This window comes from Macaca nemestrina, chromosome 8 (genome assembly GCF_043159975.1).
Source record: "Macaca nemestrina isolate mMacNem1 chromosome 8, mMacNem.hap1, whole genome shotgun sequence".
NCBI classification, from domain to species: Eukaryota; Metazoa; Chordata; class Mammalia; order Primates; family Cercopithecidae; genus Macaca; species Macaca nemestrina.
This window is the reverse complement of record NC_092132.1, coordinates 71,042,365-71,059,708: the sequence shown is the minus strand read 5'-3', so window position 1 is coordinate 71,059,708 and position 17,344 is coordinate 71,042,365. Positions and strand designations below refer to the sequence as shown.

The 17,344-nt window shown below is 37.0% G+C and overlaps 1 protein-coding gene across 5 annotated transcripts in view; it reads left to right on the top strand.

The window, feature by feature from the left end:
- The window catches only part of LOC105483571 (ganglioside induced differentiation associated protein 1), a 44,991-nt gene extending 30,793 nt beyond the window's left edge, over window positions 1-14,198 (top strand). For all 5 annotated transcript variants that reach the window (XM_071068091.1, XM_011744461.3, XM_071068089.1 and 2 more), the window contains 4 exons: window positions 7,709-7,882; window positions 9,154-9,248; window positions 10,226-10,340; window positions 11,304-14,198. In XM_071068091.1, coding sequence (XP_070924192.1) covers window positions 7,726-7,882; window positions 9,154-9,248; window positions 10,226-10,340; window positions 11,304-11,686 — 750 coding nt within the window. In that variant the 5' untranslated portion in view covers window positions 7,709-7,725 and the 3' untranslated portion in view covers window positions 11,687-14,198. The remainder of the gene's footprint in view (window positions 1-7,708; window positions 7,883-9,153; window positions 9,249-10,225; window positions 10,341-11,303) is intronic.
- Window positions 14,199-17,344: the final 3,146 nt, after the last annotated feature.

The following is a 17,344-nucleotide window of genomic DNA, read 5'->3' as shown; positions in this document are numbered from 1 at the left end:
CTACCAGTTATGTTGATGTTAATAGGGTAGGGTGAAAGCAGAGCCTAGCCCCAAACTACAGGAAGCTGACAAAGGAAATTACTAGGACAAAAAAAAGTCTCAGGTACTTAGAAGGAAAATGAGTATGAGGCCTAGATGGTGGGCAGTGGGGCCGGGGAAGCCCAGGGAATTAGATTAGCAATGGGCTACCCCTGTTCTTAATCTAAGTGCTAGTCCCCTAGGATTGTGATTGGAGGTTTTAATTAAAGGTAGCTTTGGCCTAAACCAAAACATTTAATGAGGTACTTTCTTTTCATCTTTATTTGCTATTCCTTGTAAATTAATATGCTGGGGACTGTACTGAAAATGACGACTAGTTCATTTAAGACAATTTTTCTTAATCTTGAGCTTTTTGGAAATGGATAAGTCTGTTAATAATTTGTATTTCTTGGGAGATGTAATTATAATTGAACAAAACAAAATAATTGTGTTAATCTATTTTAAATGATAAAAAACTTTAAAAAGGTATTCTAAATGGAAAATCCCATTTAAGTTTTTTGGTAGCATTGCTTGAACTGCTTCTACTATCATCATTTACCTCCTCCCTCCATTCCTTACACTGTTTTTCCTCTAAGAAATTCAGTGATATAAATTATATTTACAACATAGTAATGTTACCAATTATTAGGTTTTCTTACAATTTTCCTTAGTCTTTCTCTTTTGCTTTTAGTACAGAATCATAACAAAGCAGAAATATGTTCTGTGTCCTGCTAAGTTGTATTTAAATAACCAAACAAAGGAAATGCTAAATTCTTTTGATTACTATTTATTGAATTAGAAGAGAAGGCACTGTAGGCTGTGACAGGATGGAAATACGGAAACCGCAGACTTTAATTCTGGTTGAAATATTATTGTAACTCAGCAATCAAGAGTCCTAGCTTTTAGTCTGATGCTGCCACTAACTTGTTGAATCTTTCAATCAATTGGGAAGGACGAAAAAACGATTAAGGGACCCAAAACTTATGGTAGATAGGAAGACAGCAAGAGAACAATAGTTTATATAAATCAAGGCTGTTATATAAATCAAGGTCAAGAAGAAGTTTATCTCAGAGTACTGAAGTTTTAAAAAGTGTTATCAAAATTAAGATACTTTAAGAACTCATGGGGAATGAAAGACAACATAGACAAACATCCTATTGTCAAAGACAGGGAAAAGTGAATTCTAGCAATCCTTGCTGCTTACTGTATGTTCCCATTCACCAGCAGCACTGGCATCACCTGGGAGCTTGTTAGAAATGCAGAACCTTAGGCCTCTCTGCAGATCTATCAAATTAGAATCTTTGTTTTAACAAGAGCCCCAAGTGATTCATATGTACATTAACGTTTGAGAGTACTGCTATAAATTAGTGTTTAGTTAAGTAAGCACTGGTGTAAATTACTGTCTTTAAATCTGGCAGAAATCTAGAATAGATTGTGAAAAGTTGTTTAAATATGTTTAAAATTTTTGTGTATCTCAGTGAAAGGAACCAGTTTAAGTTTTACACTGCTGGAGAATGTCCCTAACACTTTTAAAAAACTGTCTGTTGCGTGCCAGGCGTGGTTCTAGATGTAGTATATCTTGATTTAAGTAGAACATTTGAGATTACATTACATATACCCTTGTGGAATAAAGGAGCAAATATAGCTAGAGGATTGTAATGCACATTTGCAGATGAATAAAGTACCATATTAAAGAATATTAATTTATAGATTTCTTATACCAGATTACCTCTTCAACTGTAGACTCTCATTTTACTTATAATTGTTTTTATACTTTATTTTAAATGTTTGAATTATACACCACTGTATGTACCATGAGGTTGGGAACAGTGTATCTTATTAAAAACTATCCCCAATGCCTTATACAGTGACTGTTTAATAGGTGCTTAATAAATATTTTGAATGATTAAAATGAGTGAATTATTGAAAGAGATGTTAGCCTGGACAGGAATCCCTTGTAATGTTCTTGTAGGCTTCTGTTTTGACTTGAGCCTAACAAGTCAATGATTTGAATAAAGACATAGAAGAAGTAAGATTACATTTGTGAATGACAGAAAAGATAGTCAAAATGATGACTAGCTTATAAAATATTTCTTACGGAAATACAACAAAATGGAAAAATAAGATAAAGTTTAACAAGACTAAATGTAAAATGAGTATGAGGAAAATGGGTATCAGGCTTTTGATTTAAAAAACCCACTGCATTCCAAAAGAATAGGGCACCTGGTTAATAGATAGTAAGTTACCAATGTTAAATGACTAGTGTGATTTCAGGTTCTTTGAAAATTATAGATTTTATTGAGAACAGGGTGAGTTGTAACTCTCTGCATTCTGAGCTGTTTGGAATAGTTGGCATTTTGTCCAATTATGGATGTAACTTTGAGGAATGTTGATGAGATAGAGTAAGTGGGTGGATTTCATGAGGTGTGCAGTTGCCCATGGTCATGACAGGAGACTGTAAGTGTAACCATTCCTCTAAAGAACAGAATGTAGTGAACTAGTATGTCCTTCACTGTTATTTGCTGTCCCCTGTTATCGATCCAGTGGGGATTATGCCAAAAATGATGACTTGCTGATCTGGAGACATTTCTCAACTTTTTTGTGTTTATAGTTACATATTTATATCCTTGTACTTTTGGGATAGTTCATTAAATAATTGGTAGTTTGATAGCTGAGGCAATCCTTTTCAAGTCATAGTCTGAAATAGTGAATATCTGTTGGATAATGGCTATGTTTGATTATTTTTTTTTTTATTGGAAAGCAGTCATACGGAAGAATGGTGTAGACATGAATGATGTTCCTGAGGGCAAAACTTGGGTCAAATGAGAAATTTAGAAGTATTCAGTTATGGCTGCTAAACTAAGAGCTGGCCAAGAGCTGTCTCTTCATTTATTCTTTCAGTAACCATTTATTGGGTATTAATTGGGTGTAGGGTCCCGGGATACTTCAGAGATATTTTAAAGATCCGAAATCATTAGAAGCTTGCTAGTCTTCAAAGATAATGTCTTTCTATAAATTTGGTGATAATTCCAAATCTGTTCTTAACATATACATGTGCTATTTCTGTCCAGTTTTATAGACTCTTTCATGTACATGATACCTCTTTCAGTCTGGGCATGTGGTGAAGAATAGTTATTTTACAGCAAGCAACTGATAAAGCTAGATGAGGTATGAGAGCAAGCAAACTAGGTAAACTGAGGAAGAATGGATGGGACAAGGTGAATGTATGCACAAATATGGATTTTTCAATCTAGCTATTGTACTCATAACCTCTTTAAATAAAATTTAACTTGGCTACTAATCAAAAATATATGAAATAACTATAAAATACTAGAACATATGTATTACTACCAAGTAACTCTGATAACGTGGAATCAAGAATAATGGATTTTTGTAATTTAATACAACAGTTCCTTGAACATCACGTTCATGTCTTATGTCTAGGTATATAATTTATTCTTAGGAAATAGAATTTAGTTTGGAAATAAACTATTCTAGTATGATATTAAAATCACATAAATCTTATTAGGATATCTAAATTTATAGATAATATTGTCTATAAAATATATCTAAATATTACATTTGAATTTCATCAAATGTAACATTTAAAAAGAATGTTAATTCTGGTGTCACTGTTATATTAAAAATAGTTATTTAAGGAATTACCAATTAACATTTATCTTTATGTTCATCAAGAAAAGGCTCTTGTGTATAGTTGAATATAGGCCTTTTAGCACGTAGACTGAAATTGCAGATTAGCACAAAGTATGGAGAAAATATACCATATGGCATGGAAAAGAATATCAGTCTTTATTGTGTCAGTAAAAGTTGCTTTAAAGAGTAACATTTTTTTCTCTTTGTGATTTGTCCAATTTTAGCAGACAAGTGGAGGGTATTAAAATTCAGAGGCCCTCTTTCTATATTATGTGTATCTGAGAATTGGAACTGTCTGATAAAGGAGTTTTTGCTTCCATTATTACAAATGTTTCTGTTAAAAGTCTTAACTATAATACCAGTTAAAAGTAGTTAAACGTAAAATTTATTGACAATAATGTTATAAATTTGTCTCAAAATCCTGGATGCATACAGTGAACTGATATAATTTGACACCAGGTCTTTTTTTTTTTTTCCCTCCTCATCTGTATTTAGATTTGCTCTTTCTAGTTCCAGAGTTATGACAGTATTGAATTGTAATCAGTTTGCAATCATATCTTTTGCCTCAGGTCATAACTTAATTGTTTAACACTATTGTGTGTGTGTGTGTGTGTATGTAGATATATATTTATATATCTCTATATATTTGAGACAGTCTCGCTGTGTCTCCAGGCTGGAGTGCAGTGGCATGATCTCTGCTCACTGCAACATCTGCCTCGCAGGGTCAAAGGATTCCCCTGCCTCAGCCTCCCGAGTAGCTGGGACTACAGGCATGCACCACCACACCTGGCTAATTTTTTGTATTTTAGTAGAGATAGGGTTTCACCATGTTGGCCGGGATGGTCTCTTGATCTCCTGAGCTCGTGATCTGCCCGCCTCGGCCTCCCAAAGTGCTGGGATTGCAGGCATGAGCCACCACACCCAGCCCCTTATTATATATTTTTAATAGCCTAGTGTGTGACTAGTTGAAGGGTACAATATTGTTCAGCTGTGTTATGCATATTATATACTGATGCAATCACTATACAGTCTAAGTAAAATAAACAGGAAAGGGCTAGAGTGAGGAATGAAATATAATCTGTTTCCATTGAGCTAGTAAGGGAGACTTGAAAATTATACAAATAGACCTAGGGGAGTCTTTCTTGAAAACAAGGCATTCCTGCCTTTGCTAGGAAACATGGGTAACCAGAGTAGTGAATTTAGTAAAATAATGAAAATTTATGCCTTTAAGCCCCAATTTCTTTTTATTTTTTTTACTCTTGGGAAAAACCAAATGTAATTTTTAAAAAAAGGCTCAGAGCCACTGTTATTTTACTCAGCATTACAGGGACTTGAGAATGTACAGACCCGTTTGTCTCTATTACATGGCTGCATAATGCTTTTATTGTTTCTTTCTAATTTTATTTTTTGCTTCTTTTGGTTTCCTCTGCTGTTTATCAGATCTTTCTGCTTTATATCTATCTGCTGGTTTATAATTTGCTGCCTAAATTTATGTGTAATATAAAACTTGTCCCCTACTCAGTTCTTCCAGAAAGTCGGGTCTTGTGCCAACTTATTTGTTCTTCCAGCTTAATTCCAAGCCTGATTTCCACTATTGCAATCCCACTCCCCAGTGCTGGCACCTCCTCTCATTGCCTGCTTCTTAAAACTCCGTAATTCTCTATTCTGCCCCGGTATGCCTTATGTTGCTTTCCCACTCCTGGTTGAGGTAGATTACTGAGAAAAAAATTCTTGCTTTTAGTATTTTGATAAAGGTGCTTTACGGAAGGACTGGAAAATAAAATAGGATGGGATTGAGAGGGAAGATCTCCTCTATAATTCAAAGGAAATTCCCAGTTGTCCTTTGAAAAATTCTTTTATCAGAAGCAGTAGATACTGCTGTGCTTCGGTTTGAGGAGGAGGATGGCAGCACAGTGCCCCTGTGATACTGGACAGGGCATGGTTGACACTAATGAAGAAAGAAAGATGGGAAGATAACTTGGGTTCAGTGGGTGCTCTGACAGAGTGCTTCAGGAAATGGTTAGATAGTAACGGCACACTGAGTACAAGAAAATTATTTTCATGGATTTAAACATTTGTCCTCCTTGAAGAATTTGGGCTTGGCCTGATGGATCTTCCCCAGAAAGCAATTAGGCATTGTTTTTCCTGTTCTCATTCACTTTTCTAGGAAGGAAATGGTATGCTGTTCTGGAGAGAAGCCCCAGGGCCTGGCACCAGAAAGCAGCCAGAGCCACCAGCCATTACTTTGACCTTTTGGGAAGCGTTTGAAAATGTACTATTTATGATTATTAGCCTGAGGTTCTTGGACCCCTAAAGCATTAGTTCTTAAACTTCTTGGTCTCTACACCCCTTTGTCTTTGAGGACATGAGAGAGCATTTTTTTAATGTGGATCATGGCTATCAATATTTACCATTTAGAAAGCAAAACTGAGAAAACTTAAACTATTAGCCTACTTAAGCACAATCCCACTAGCTGTCAGAGTGATAGTGTCGTGTTTCCTGTAGCCTCTGGAAACTTCTACTGTATGCTTGAGAGAGACAGTAAGAGTGAAAAAGTAATTAATGTCTTAGTATTTCCATAAAAACATCTTGACTTTGTAAATCCCCCAAATGTGTTTTAGGAAAACCCAGGGATCCTCAGACCATAGTGTGAGAACTGTCGCCCTTAGGGGTTTATGAATAGAATTCAGGATATTTGAGATCTTGGATGGGGAATAATTGTAGCTCTAATATTTAAAGCAATTATTTCCTTCCATTGGCAATGTAGGCACAATCCATGGCAATATCAGGAGTGCCTGCGGCTTTGAAATCCAATGGAAATCACAGATATGTTCATGGTTAAGTTATTGCAGATATCTTAATACTTTGAAATTGTGATAGTTATTAGACCTGACATTTTTTAGGGACAGTTTGAGAGCCAGAGGGTAGGAAGAGATTCTGAAGGGACATAGTCCTGACCTTTGGGTTGTATCCTTCACTTTATTCTTTTTGGATAGTCTCTGAAATTAAAATCCTTTGAAGATGTTATGATGGTATAATCAAAGAGAACATTACATTAGGAATCAGATGACTGTAGTTCTAGCTCTGCTTCTAATTAGCTGTGGGATCTTGTGAGAAATTTTCAGCCCTTGTTTCACAGTATACGTGTTAACTACTGCAGCGCTTCTCCAGCTCAAGTAATCTATGTAATAACTGGAAATTTTGGAATGTATTCATTATAATTTATTAAACACCTACTACATGTCAAACATTATACTGGGCACTGGGGATTTAACAGAGAGCAGTACATGGTCCCTGCCCTCAAGGACTCTACAGTCTGGATTTTAACTAGCAAATAAGGATGTATGTAGAACCCACTTTCTAGAGATAATTGTTAGAAATTCCTGGGGAAAGTGCACCTGTGATATTTGAGCAAAGGCCTTTCCTGTTCCATATAGACTGTCATTTCACATTCACATGTGTCAGTAGGGTCACTCTTGATGTTGGTTGGCACCTAGAAAAGAGTAACCCGTGATTATCTTCCCATAATGAGTCCTCATTCAATTAACCAAACTTTGAGGGCCTTAAGTGTGTGGAGAACTGTGCTAGACTCTGGAATGCAGGTTCCTTTCCCTGAAGACAGTCATGGGGTAAAAAGATGCAATGAATTACAGTGTGATAAGGGCTGTAATAGAGTGTGTATAATGTGTTATGGATGTATAGAAGAAGGCACATGTGAGCCAGTCAGATGTTGGCAGTTGTAGGAGGTTAGGGAATGCTTCATGGAATAAATGGCATAAATAATTGGGCCTTGAAGGCTGAGTGCAGTTTGCAAGGTGGAGAAATGAGAGAATACCAGTGTGATTATAGTTTGGGATCTTGTCTGGTGCATCAGGCCATTTCAAACTTTGAATGTCTGCGGCGAGGAGACAACGTTCTTTGAATATACAGATATGTTGAAAATGTTAATGATGAGTGGTTAGTGTTTTTGTTTTGCTTTTGAGGGTAACAACTCATTTGTAACATTTTCTTCAATATTTGTATGTGCGTATTTTAGAAAGAACACCCAGATTAATGCCTGATAAAGGAAGCATGTATTACCCACGGGTACAACATTACCGAGAGCTGCTTGACTCCTTGCCAATGGATGCCTATACACATGGCTGCATTTTACATCCTGAGTTAACTGTGGACTCCATGATCCCGGCTTATGCAACTACAAGGATTCGTAGTATGTAAACATTTTAAAGACCTGGAATTCTGTCTGACACTTTCTTTTAATTCATTCTGAGACCTAGCATGTCTCATGGTCACTAAAAGAAAATTGGGAATAGCGTTGTTGAGTTTGCTTCATGGATGTGCATGTTATGAATCGATCCATGAACGAGTCGCATTAATCTGTGCTTCACTTGCTCAGTTGGACATTTATTGTCTATAGGACCTGATTTATCAACTCTTGGCTTTTAGGACCAAGCTTGGGTAAAACTCAAAAGAGTGAATTATGGAAAAGTAAAGAATATAACATATTCTCATGAACAGATGGACTAAGAATCTGAAAAGCTGGGATCTGCCTAGGATTATGGGCAGTTGAGTTCATGTTTCTGGTCCTTAATTGTTTCGTTATGTGAGCAAACTGGACTAGAGGGTGTCTAACTATTACTCTGTCTCTATGTTCAGTGATTGGAGATTTATTGGGATTGAGTTGTGACATCCAGCTTTCTGCCTTCCTCCTGTCATGAGGATAGAGTCAGTGCATGATCTGTGGAGCAGGAGGTGTGCTTTATAGCACAGATAATTGGGGATAAGAAGGGAAAAGATGGTGGCAGTGGTCACACTTTGGAAATGTTGATCAGAAACACTCAAACTCAGATCTTCTAAATCCAGAAACCATGTTTCCCCATTATATGATACTCACCTTTATTATTATTATTATTCTTTTTTTCTTTTTTGATACCCGTCCTTTTCCTCTCCTCTTCTCTCCCTTCCTTCCTTGTCACCACTTCCTTTTTCTCCCTTCTTTTCCTTTTCCTTCTCCACTGCCCTCTCTTCCTGCTTCTCTTTCCTCTTATTCCTCCTCCTCCTCTTCATAAGTACCCTTTATAGGATGTGAAACAAGAGTTTTGAGTATAATTCTATGACCTACAGTCAATATTTTTTTAAAATAAGCCTTTTTCCTCCCTTCATATAGGAGTTCATTATAGAAAGCTTGAAAGGTAGAGGAAGGCAGAGCAGCAAGCCTGCACTGAGCATTCTAAAGTGCTGGGCCTTGCTCTAAGTGCTTCCCATGAAGCTTCTCATTTAGTCTTCACCCTGCATGGCAGATACTCTTATGGTTCCATTTGAAAGATGAGGAAACTGAGGCACAGACAGGGTAAGCCCAAGGCAGAGGAGCAGGGCATGAGCCCCAGAGCTCATGCTCTTGCCATTGAGTTTCTCTGCTTCTTGTTTCTGGTGTAGAAGGGAGAAAGTAATTTTCTGTTTCCAAAATGTTTTTATTATCAGGCCAAATTGGAAACACAGAGTCTGAGCTGAAGAAACTTGCTGAAGAAAACCCAGATTTACAAGAAGCATACATTGCAAAACAGAAACGACTTAAAGTAAGTCAATCAGCTGTCCTCAGTTGACACACACTGCATGGAGTAAATGTTCTACTTTTTGTAAAGTACCGCTATTTCTAGAATATTGTCTTTTAAATATTGCAATTTACTAGTACACATGTTACCTTTGGCTTATGTTCTCCTATTAGAAAGAACTTTTTATTAGACTTGATATTCAAACTTGATGACAAGTGCTTAACAAACAGATATTGAGCATGCTAGTTGCCAAAAAAGTTATGAAATACAAAGGAAGTTCATAACATATTCTAGAATCTGTCATTTCAGGTATTCCACCACTGGAAGTCCTCACTAGACCTACATCCCTCCATGTGTCACACTGACTCGCTTTGCCCCCTGAGGAGCATGCTTTATGGTCAGCCTTTCTTCTGTTGATTCCTTCCCTGAGCCCAGCAACACATGCAAGCTTCTCTCATATTAAAAGTGTAGAAAATGGCAGCACTCCCAACCTTCCCCAACTTCCCACCTTCCTTTATCCTATCTTAGCTAAACGAGCTCCTCAGAAGAAACACCTGCACTCACAGTCACTTGACTGATTCTCCACTCACCCTTTAACTCCTTTACTCGGACTTCTTTCTCATCCCTGACCTTTCAGCTGCTCTTTCAATTACAGCTGCTGCAATTCTTTTCCTGAGTTGGGCTTGGCAGACAGCTCTTCATGTCCCTCCCATTCTTTGCCTTCTCGGGTCACCTGGCCTCATAGGAGCTGCCAGTGAGTGGTGGGTCTGCTCCTGCGGCATTTTCAGAGATGGGATATTTCCTTTCAACTTAGCTCTTTTTTTTTTTCCTGAGTTTTTCTGTTTCTTCCTGTTGTCTAAAATAAACAGGCTGAACTCTGTAAGAGTTTGTATCTGCTTTGCTTTACCTAGATTTATTTTTTTTAAAGGTGTAAATAATCTGTTTTGTTTTATTTTATTTTATTTTATTTTATTTTATTTTATTTTTTGGTGGTTGATTAGTCAAAGCTACTCGATCATGACAATGTCAAGTATTTGAAGAAAATTCTTGATGAGTTGGAGAAAGTCTTGGATCAGGTTGAAACTGAATTGCAAAGAAGAAATGAAGAAACCCCAGGTAGGTTCTCATTTGTATTCTTTTTCTCTTTTCGACATCAGTATCATTCATGGGAACATTCTTAGGTCTCACCAAAAACGTTCTGTAATCTGCTTTTCATTATTGTTATTCATGGGCAGTTTTAATTGTGATAGCAACAATGATATTGCACCCAGAAAAAACCAGGTGTCTAATTGTAACTCACCTACATGAAGTAGTCTGCATTTACATGAAGGATTTTTCTGCATAATTTCAATTATGCTTGGGAGATTTTTATCTAACTGTTTTACAGATTTGTAATTATAGTAATTAGTTTGGTTGAATAACTTGAGTAATTGCTTGAATGTTCCCTCTAGTTTTTTCCTTAGGCAGGGAAACAGCCTCCAATCTAAAGTGTAATAAGGGGGCCAGCACATGGGCATCTGTAAACTGGCTGGTAAGCATGCACGTGCCAGTGAACTGGCTTCAAGGTTAAGACATAGGTGTATACACGTGGGCCATTTATGCTACTCTGACTAGAGTTGAAGACTGTTACCTGTCACAAAAGCTCTTCTGCTTTAAGTGACTAAGAGCAGTAGCCACTGAGTGATGTTTCAGACTCAGCTTTATGAATTTCTCTAAAGCAGAACTGTGTTTATAAACAAGAAGGAAGTGTCTTTTAACCAACTTGGAGGCTCCCATCCCCTTAGTGTCCTTTACAAAGTGATAAGCTCAAGTGGCTGCAGTCTTACATAGGGACCTGGATGGCTGACAGACGTCAAGCAAGTCTCCTTTGGCCTAGGATACATTTGCATGGACTTTTTTTTTTTTTTTTTTAAAGCATGAAATTACTCTCTGAGTGTGGCTGTCAAGAAAATAAATACATAATGGCCTTCATCTTTTGGTATACCCACACTCACTCTTAAGGCTGAGACCACTGATACCAGCTGGAGTCTGTCTGTAGAGTGCTTGCCTCTAATTCTCTATGTCCCTTTCTCTAATTAGAAGAGGGCCAGCAACCTTGGCTCTGCGGTGAATCCTTCACCCTGGCAGACGTCTCACTTGCTGTCACATTGCATCGACTGAAGTTCCTGGGGTTTGCAAGGAGAAACTGGGGAAACGGAAAGCGACCAAACTTGGAAACCTATTACGAGCGTGTCTTGAAGAGAAAAACATTTAACAAGGTTTTAGGACATGTCAACAATATATTAATCTCTGCAGTGCTGCCAACAGCATTCCGGGTGGCCAAGAAAAGGGCCCCAAAAGTTCTTGGCACGACCCTTGTGGTTGGTTTGCTTGCAGGAGTGGGATATTTTGCTTTTATGCTTTTCAGAAAGAGGCTTGGCAGCATGATATTAGCATTTAGACCCAGACCAAATTATTTCTAGGTTTGTTGGGATCTTATGGTGGCAGCTCATCCAAGCATTTAGCTAGACCTTATGATTGCTGATAGCTCTCTGAGTCTGTCTTATTGAGTAGTTAACAGTATTTTTTCCTAAAATTCAGAAGTCATCTTTGTTACACAATACAGGGGTTCAGATAGCAATAGGACACAAAATTGCTTCATTCAACGACTGCCAGCTCCAGGCAGAGATAGGAAGGCAAAGAGATAAGAGAAGGAAAAATGAGAGAATGAAGTCTGTATAGGGTAGAGCAATAGAAAGTAAACTTTGGGTGCCTCCAAAATTCATGACTGTCTGTCCCATTGGTAAACCTCACATTTAGTTACTTGTGGCCACTGCCCACACATACACTCCTGTAATTGAGAACTCTTAGGAGAGGACTAGGGAATCACTGGGGATAGTGGGCTGGAGAGAACCCCAGGCTTTATATGTATAGCATCTCATTTGACATCAGCGTTAATTTTAAATGCTTATGAATCACACACATTGCTTTAGTAAGATTAAGTGCTTATATACTTGGAAATGTGATGCTCATTGGAACACATCTGCCTAGCTTTTATGTAAAAGTCTTAAGTGATATTAAGATGATTCCTTACCATTTCAGATGGTCCGCAATTTGAATTACCAAGTGGTAATGGTTCCTTACTGTTTTAGATGGTGCCTGTGAGATACCATTCCTCTGGATGGTCATGTCCAGTGGGAGGTAGAAAGGGTGGCCTCTATAGCCCTCTTCGTGCACGTAAGTGGCATTTATGTGAATGTCCCAGCTAATCACTAGCATGTCATATGGCTGGGTAGTGGGTATTTTGATGACCTGGGAGCACCAAATATGTTCATTCTTCATTTAGGGAGGCTGGTGTGTTAACACAAAAATTGTTGTCCAGATCTTTCATCTGTTTATGATATTAACAAAAACTTGTTAGAAAAGTCTAGTCTTAGCACTTGGCAGTTAATCTAGGGAAGATGAATTAAAAGGATAGATAGTGATGCATACCTGTATTCATTCATGTATGTTTAAGGGATTTGGGGAGGATACCTCAGTTCATCTGGAAGGGATAGTCCCAGTGTGTTCCATGAATAACCACGGAACTGCAGCAAATGGTTTGTGCTCAGAAAAAGTCTTTCATGGTCACAAGAAGGCACCCTGGAGCTGGCCGTGAAGGCCTTAGGAGCCATTTGTGGTGTCTGGTGGGTAGCAGGCATAGAGATGATGTGCCGAGGTCCCTGTGAACAACAGTAGCCAAAGAATGTACTAACTTTATCATTAATAGGAAAGGCGCATGCCTAGGAAGCAATGACTTTTTGGTGGTAAAATGATTCTTTAATTCTATTTTGATGGACTGTAATTCCATTTCGTGACCTAGTTATATTAGAAAACCTTGATGAACTATATGTTCCCGATTTACAAAAGATTACTAAGACCTCCAGAGTAAACTCAATCAGACAATAATTGAGTAGCAGCTTTTTAAGTAGTAACATTTTAAATTTGCACATTAGTGTGTCATCATGGAGTGTCTGAATCTGTTGCTGGTACATACCAATCCATGTACTCATAAGAGCCATAGAACTTATTATTCATTAGTTCATAGTGTTTGAGTTCTTTATGTCACTCTGTTAGAAACAAGAACTGAGTCGTGAAGAAATAAAAATTGGATTTTTATAAAAATCTCTGAAGGATATTTACCTGTGAAAAGGTTGTTAATAAAAATTAGAAGTCCATGGTTAACTTTGCCTTCAATTTATATTATTCCTGAATCATAGGGAATCTTTATAGAATGTGTTTATAATTTCCTTCTACAGTTTCTTTGGAAATACATTAAAGATAGTGGCAATTTCACGTATTTCATGGATACTTGAGTTTATGCTTTTAAGGCGTTTGTTTAGGGATACAATGACCACTAGATGTCGCTGTTCATCCAGTAGACTAAGATTGGGTGTTCTTTTTGTTCACCAACTCTTCTAAAATGTTTCGAGCAAAGATAGTAATGACCTCAGTTTCTGGAATAAGGGCATCTTCATCAGATTATTCTTCTGTTTAAAAAAAAAAGCTTGAGGCAAATGTGACTGATTTCTAATGCTTTGTAAGGGATTACAGTATCACACAATGTCAAGCTAGAGTTAAACACATTATTAGCTAAATAGGCACTTATATGTATTTTCTTTTTCATGATTATTGGTGACTGGTCAATGTACTCCTCAATTTCCAAAATTTGTATACATATCACAATTAGAAAAATGCCTGAGGTACTAAAGTTATGTTGGCTTTTTGTGTCTTAACACACATAAATACTATTGTTATTGCGACAGATGCCTTTTGAATCCATTTTCCATAATTGCAGATAGTTGTAAATTGCTTGCTCAATTTTTAGTAATTATTGCTGTTGACACCAGCGTTGTAGATTTTTGGTGTTGTTGAATGCAATAGAGAGACCAAGACACTATTCTGTAAGATCAATAAAAGTATTTGGAAAATAAATATGAACCCTAAAACAAAGTACTCATTTTGTAATCTTTTTTGGAAAACAGATATTTTGTTTCATTTAAAATCAAAGCATCATGTGGTAATTAAAAGGGTAAAATAAGCAGAGGTTAGGTATTCAAGATATACTTAGCTATAGGATGCCATATTTTCCTTATAACAAAATTGCTGACTCTTGCTTCATTTAAATATACACACTTAAAATGAATGGCAGCCTAAAGAGTAACATGGATCTCTCAAAAAACAAAAACAAAAACAAATTGATCCTGCTCATTAATACAGCTCTTTTGCAGGCAGCCACCTACCATGGGAGAGCATGAAAATGATGAACACTGAGTATTTATCTTTGCAAAATAGTTTTCTTACATGTTTACTGGGTTTCAATTATTACTCATATTTATGTATATTTTTGACATAGCTAATTTTCTTTTATTGAGTATGGATTATGAATATTCAAATTACCTTCCACATTTCTAGCTTGGTAGGCTTAGCCATTCTAATCAAGTAGAAATTGAGTACTTTCATTTTACACTGAACAAAGCAAAGTAAATGCAAATCTAATTGGCATTGTTTTCCTTGAATTTACAAACAAGACCAAAGGGAAACAATACTGAATACTTGTGGAAAGTCACCCGAATATCTAACTTCGTAGTCTGCTCAGAAAAGAAAAACAATATGGTAAAGACATGAAGGTCAAATTAATGCAATACATAAATTAGTATTCAGATATAACCATCATATTGTTTATGCCTATTGGTCCGTTTACTTGATCTCTGCTTACCCATATCAGAATGTCTTGATTTTTTAATACTCCAGAACAGTTGTTTTACTAGGTGGGGTAGTAGATTCCAAACAAAGTGAGGAAGTGTAATTTCTAGTGTGAGGATAGTAGTTTTAATTATGTAGTACATTGTGAAAATGAAGAGAGGGAATGAAAGAACTCCGTTTATGGATTAGAAAGACAGTGGATGGATGACAGCAGTATCCTTTATTGATTGCACCTAAGTTGGGGCCTGACTGTTAGGAGGGAGGAGAGATTGGCATTGGTGAGAAGGCAGTGGGGTAGAGCAGCTCTGTAGCACTTGAGACAAAACATGCCTGCGGTGGGCCTTGATATACTCTTTGATTCAAGTAGGGTCGTGTATCTATTTCATTCACATTACCTTGTCATAAAACTCCTTTGGGAAAGTTACAAGTTTTTGTCTTCAGTCTTTTACTTTATTCCTTATGCATTGATTCCTTATTTACAAAGTGCTATCATTAAAATCCCTTAGTAGGAGAGCCAATAGTATGGGTAAAAATATAAAGATCTTAGTGAAACATAATGAAAGGGTCAGGTTTCCGTGCCAGAAACAATATTCACATCCATGTATGTAAGTTAATTTTTAACAAAGTAAAATTTCAGATGTATGGCCAGCATGTATAAGTATAGCTTTTGGTATCTTCAGATTAAACTACCTTTTGAATTTAAGAATCTGATACTCAACAAAATTACTTGTAAACATTGCCAAATACATGTCATAAAAATATAATGAGGACAGGTTTTCAAGAGCCTACATTAAATTCAGTGCTCAAAAGAAAATGAAGGTTTGCATTATGAAAATGATATGAACTAAAAATGATTAGCTCTAAAAGCAGAAGTGGCTGCATTGTAAAAATTCTTATTGCTCTGCTCATTCCCTTGCAACGTGATGTTATAAACTTTCCCATCAAGAAATAGCATCTGCAGAGCAAGACTACACGAGGCCTATCAGAGAGCAGTTTACGAGAGATGTTAGACATCAAGCAGTGCTGAAAATCACTGGAGGTTCCTTTCAGGTAGAGAGGAGGGCCTCATTAGCACCTTGTTAATCCCCTAGTCAGGAGTAAGGACCATGGCATGGAGTAAGGCTTACCAGCATTTTTCAGTCTTGGCCCTATTGATACTGTAAACCAGATAATTCTTTGTTGTGTGGAGCTATCCTGTGTGTTGTAGGATGTTTACCGGCTTCCTTGGCCTTTACCTCCTAAATACCTGTAGTGCCCCCCACCCCACTTGTGGCAACTCAAAATGTCTTCAGATATTGCCAAATGTCACCAGGGGAGGAAAATCATCTCCAGTTGAAGACCACAGCTCTGCACCCATCCTAAAAAAGCCTGAAACCAAGTCATGACAAGATCTGCAAGGGAGACATATTCTGGGGGTTGATTTCTGCCAAGTCAGAGGCCTAGTCAGAGGTTTTTGGGAAACATCTTGGACTTCTACGTGCCCTCCATAACAAAGCACAGGACAAGACGTACACAATTTAAAGGTGACTAGCCAGTAACTGGACTGCCTACTAGAACAAGAATCAACATGCTTCCGAAAGAAGATAACAGAATCCAGAGTCTCTATAAGGTATCACTAACAATGTCCAGGACACAGTAGAAAATTACTAGATAAGCTAAGTTACAGGACTATAGTTGAAAAAAGTAATAAATAGATATGACCTAAATGTTGGATTTAGCAAATACTTTAAAGCAGCTAACAGACAATATATATTTATATAATTAAAAGAAAATGTCTGATTGAATTGACAGAAAATCATGGGAGAGAAATTAAAACCATTAAAAGAAACCAAATGGAAATTTTAGAAAATTATCTAAGTGAAAAATTCACTGGATGGGCTTCACAGCAGATGGAATATGGCAAAAGAAAGATAAACAGAACCTCAGGAACATGTGGAAAATATCAACTGGTCTAATATATGTATTATGGGAGTTCTAAAAAGAGAATAAAGAATGGGGCAGGAAATATGTGCGTGTGTGTATATATATATTTCATCCCATATTTTCCCAAATTTGATGAAAAAACATTTACTTGCTCATCCAAGAAAATCATTGAACTCAGTGAAAGATAAATGCCAAGAAAGTCTCGCCTAGACATATCATTGTCAGACCACGGAAAACAAAAAACCTTGAAAGCAGTCAGGGGGAAAAAAAAGATATACACAAGAGAATGATGATAAGAATGTGTGCTGACTTACCAGAAATCATGGAATGCAGACAACAATGAAAATGTCTTTCAAAGTGCTGATGGGGTGGGAAGGTGTGGTGAGGGAATCCTGCCAATTCAAAATTTTGTATCCAGAGAAAATGCCCCTTAAAAAGTTGGGTTTTTAAGACACTTGATTTCATGTAAATTG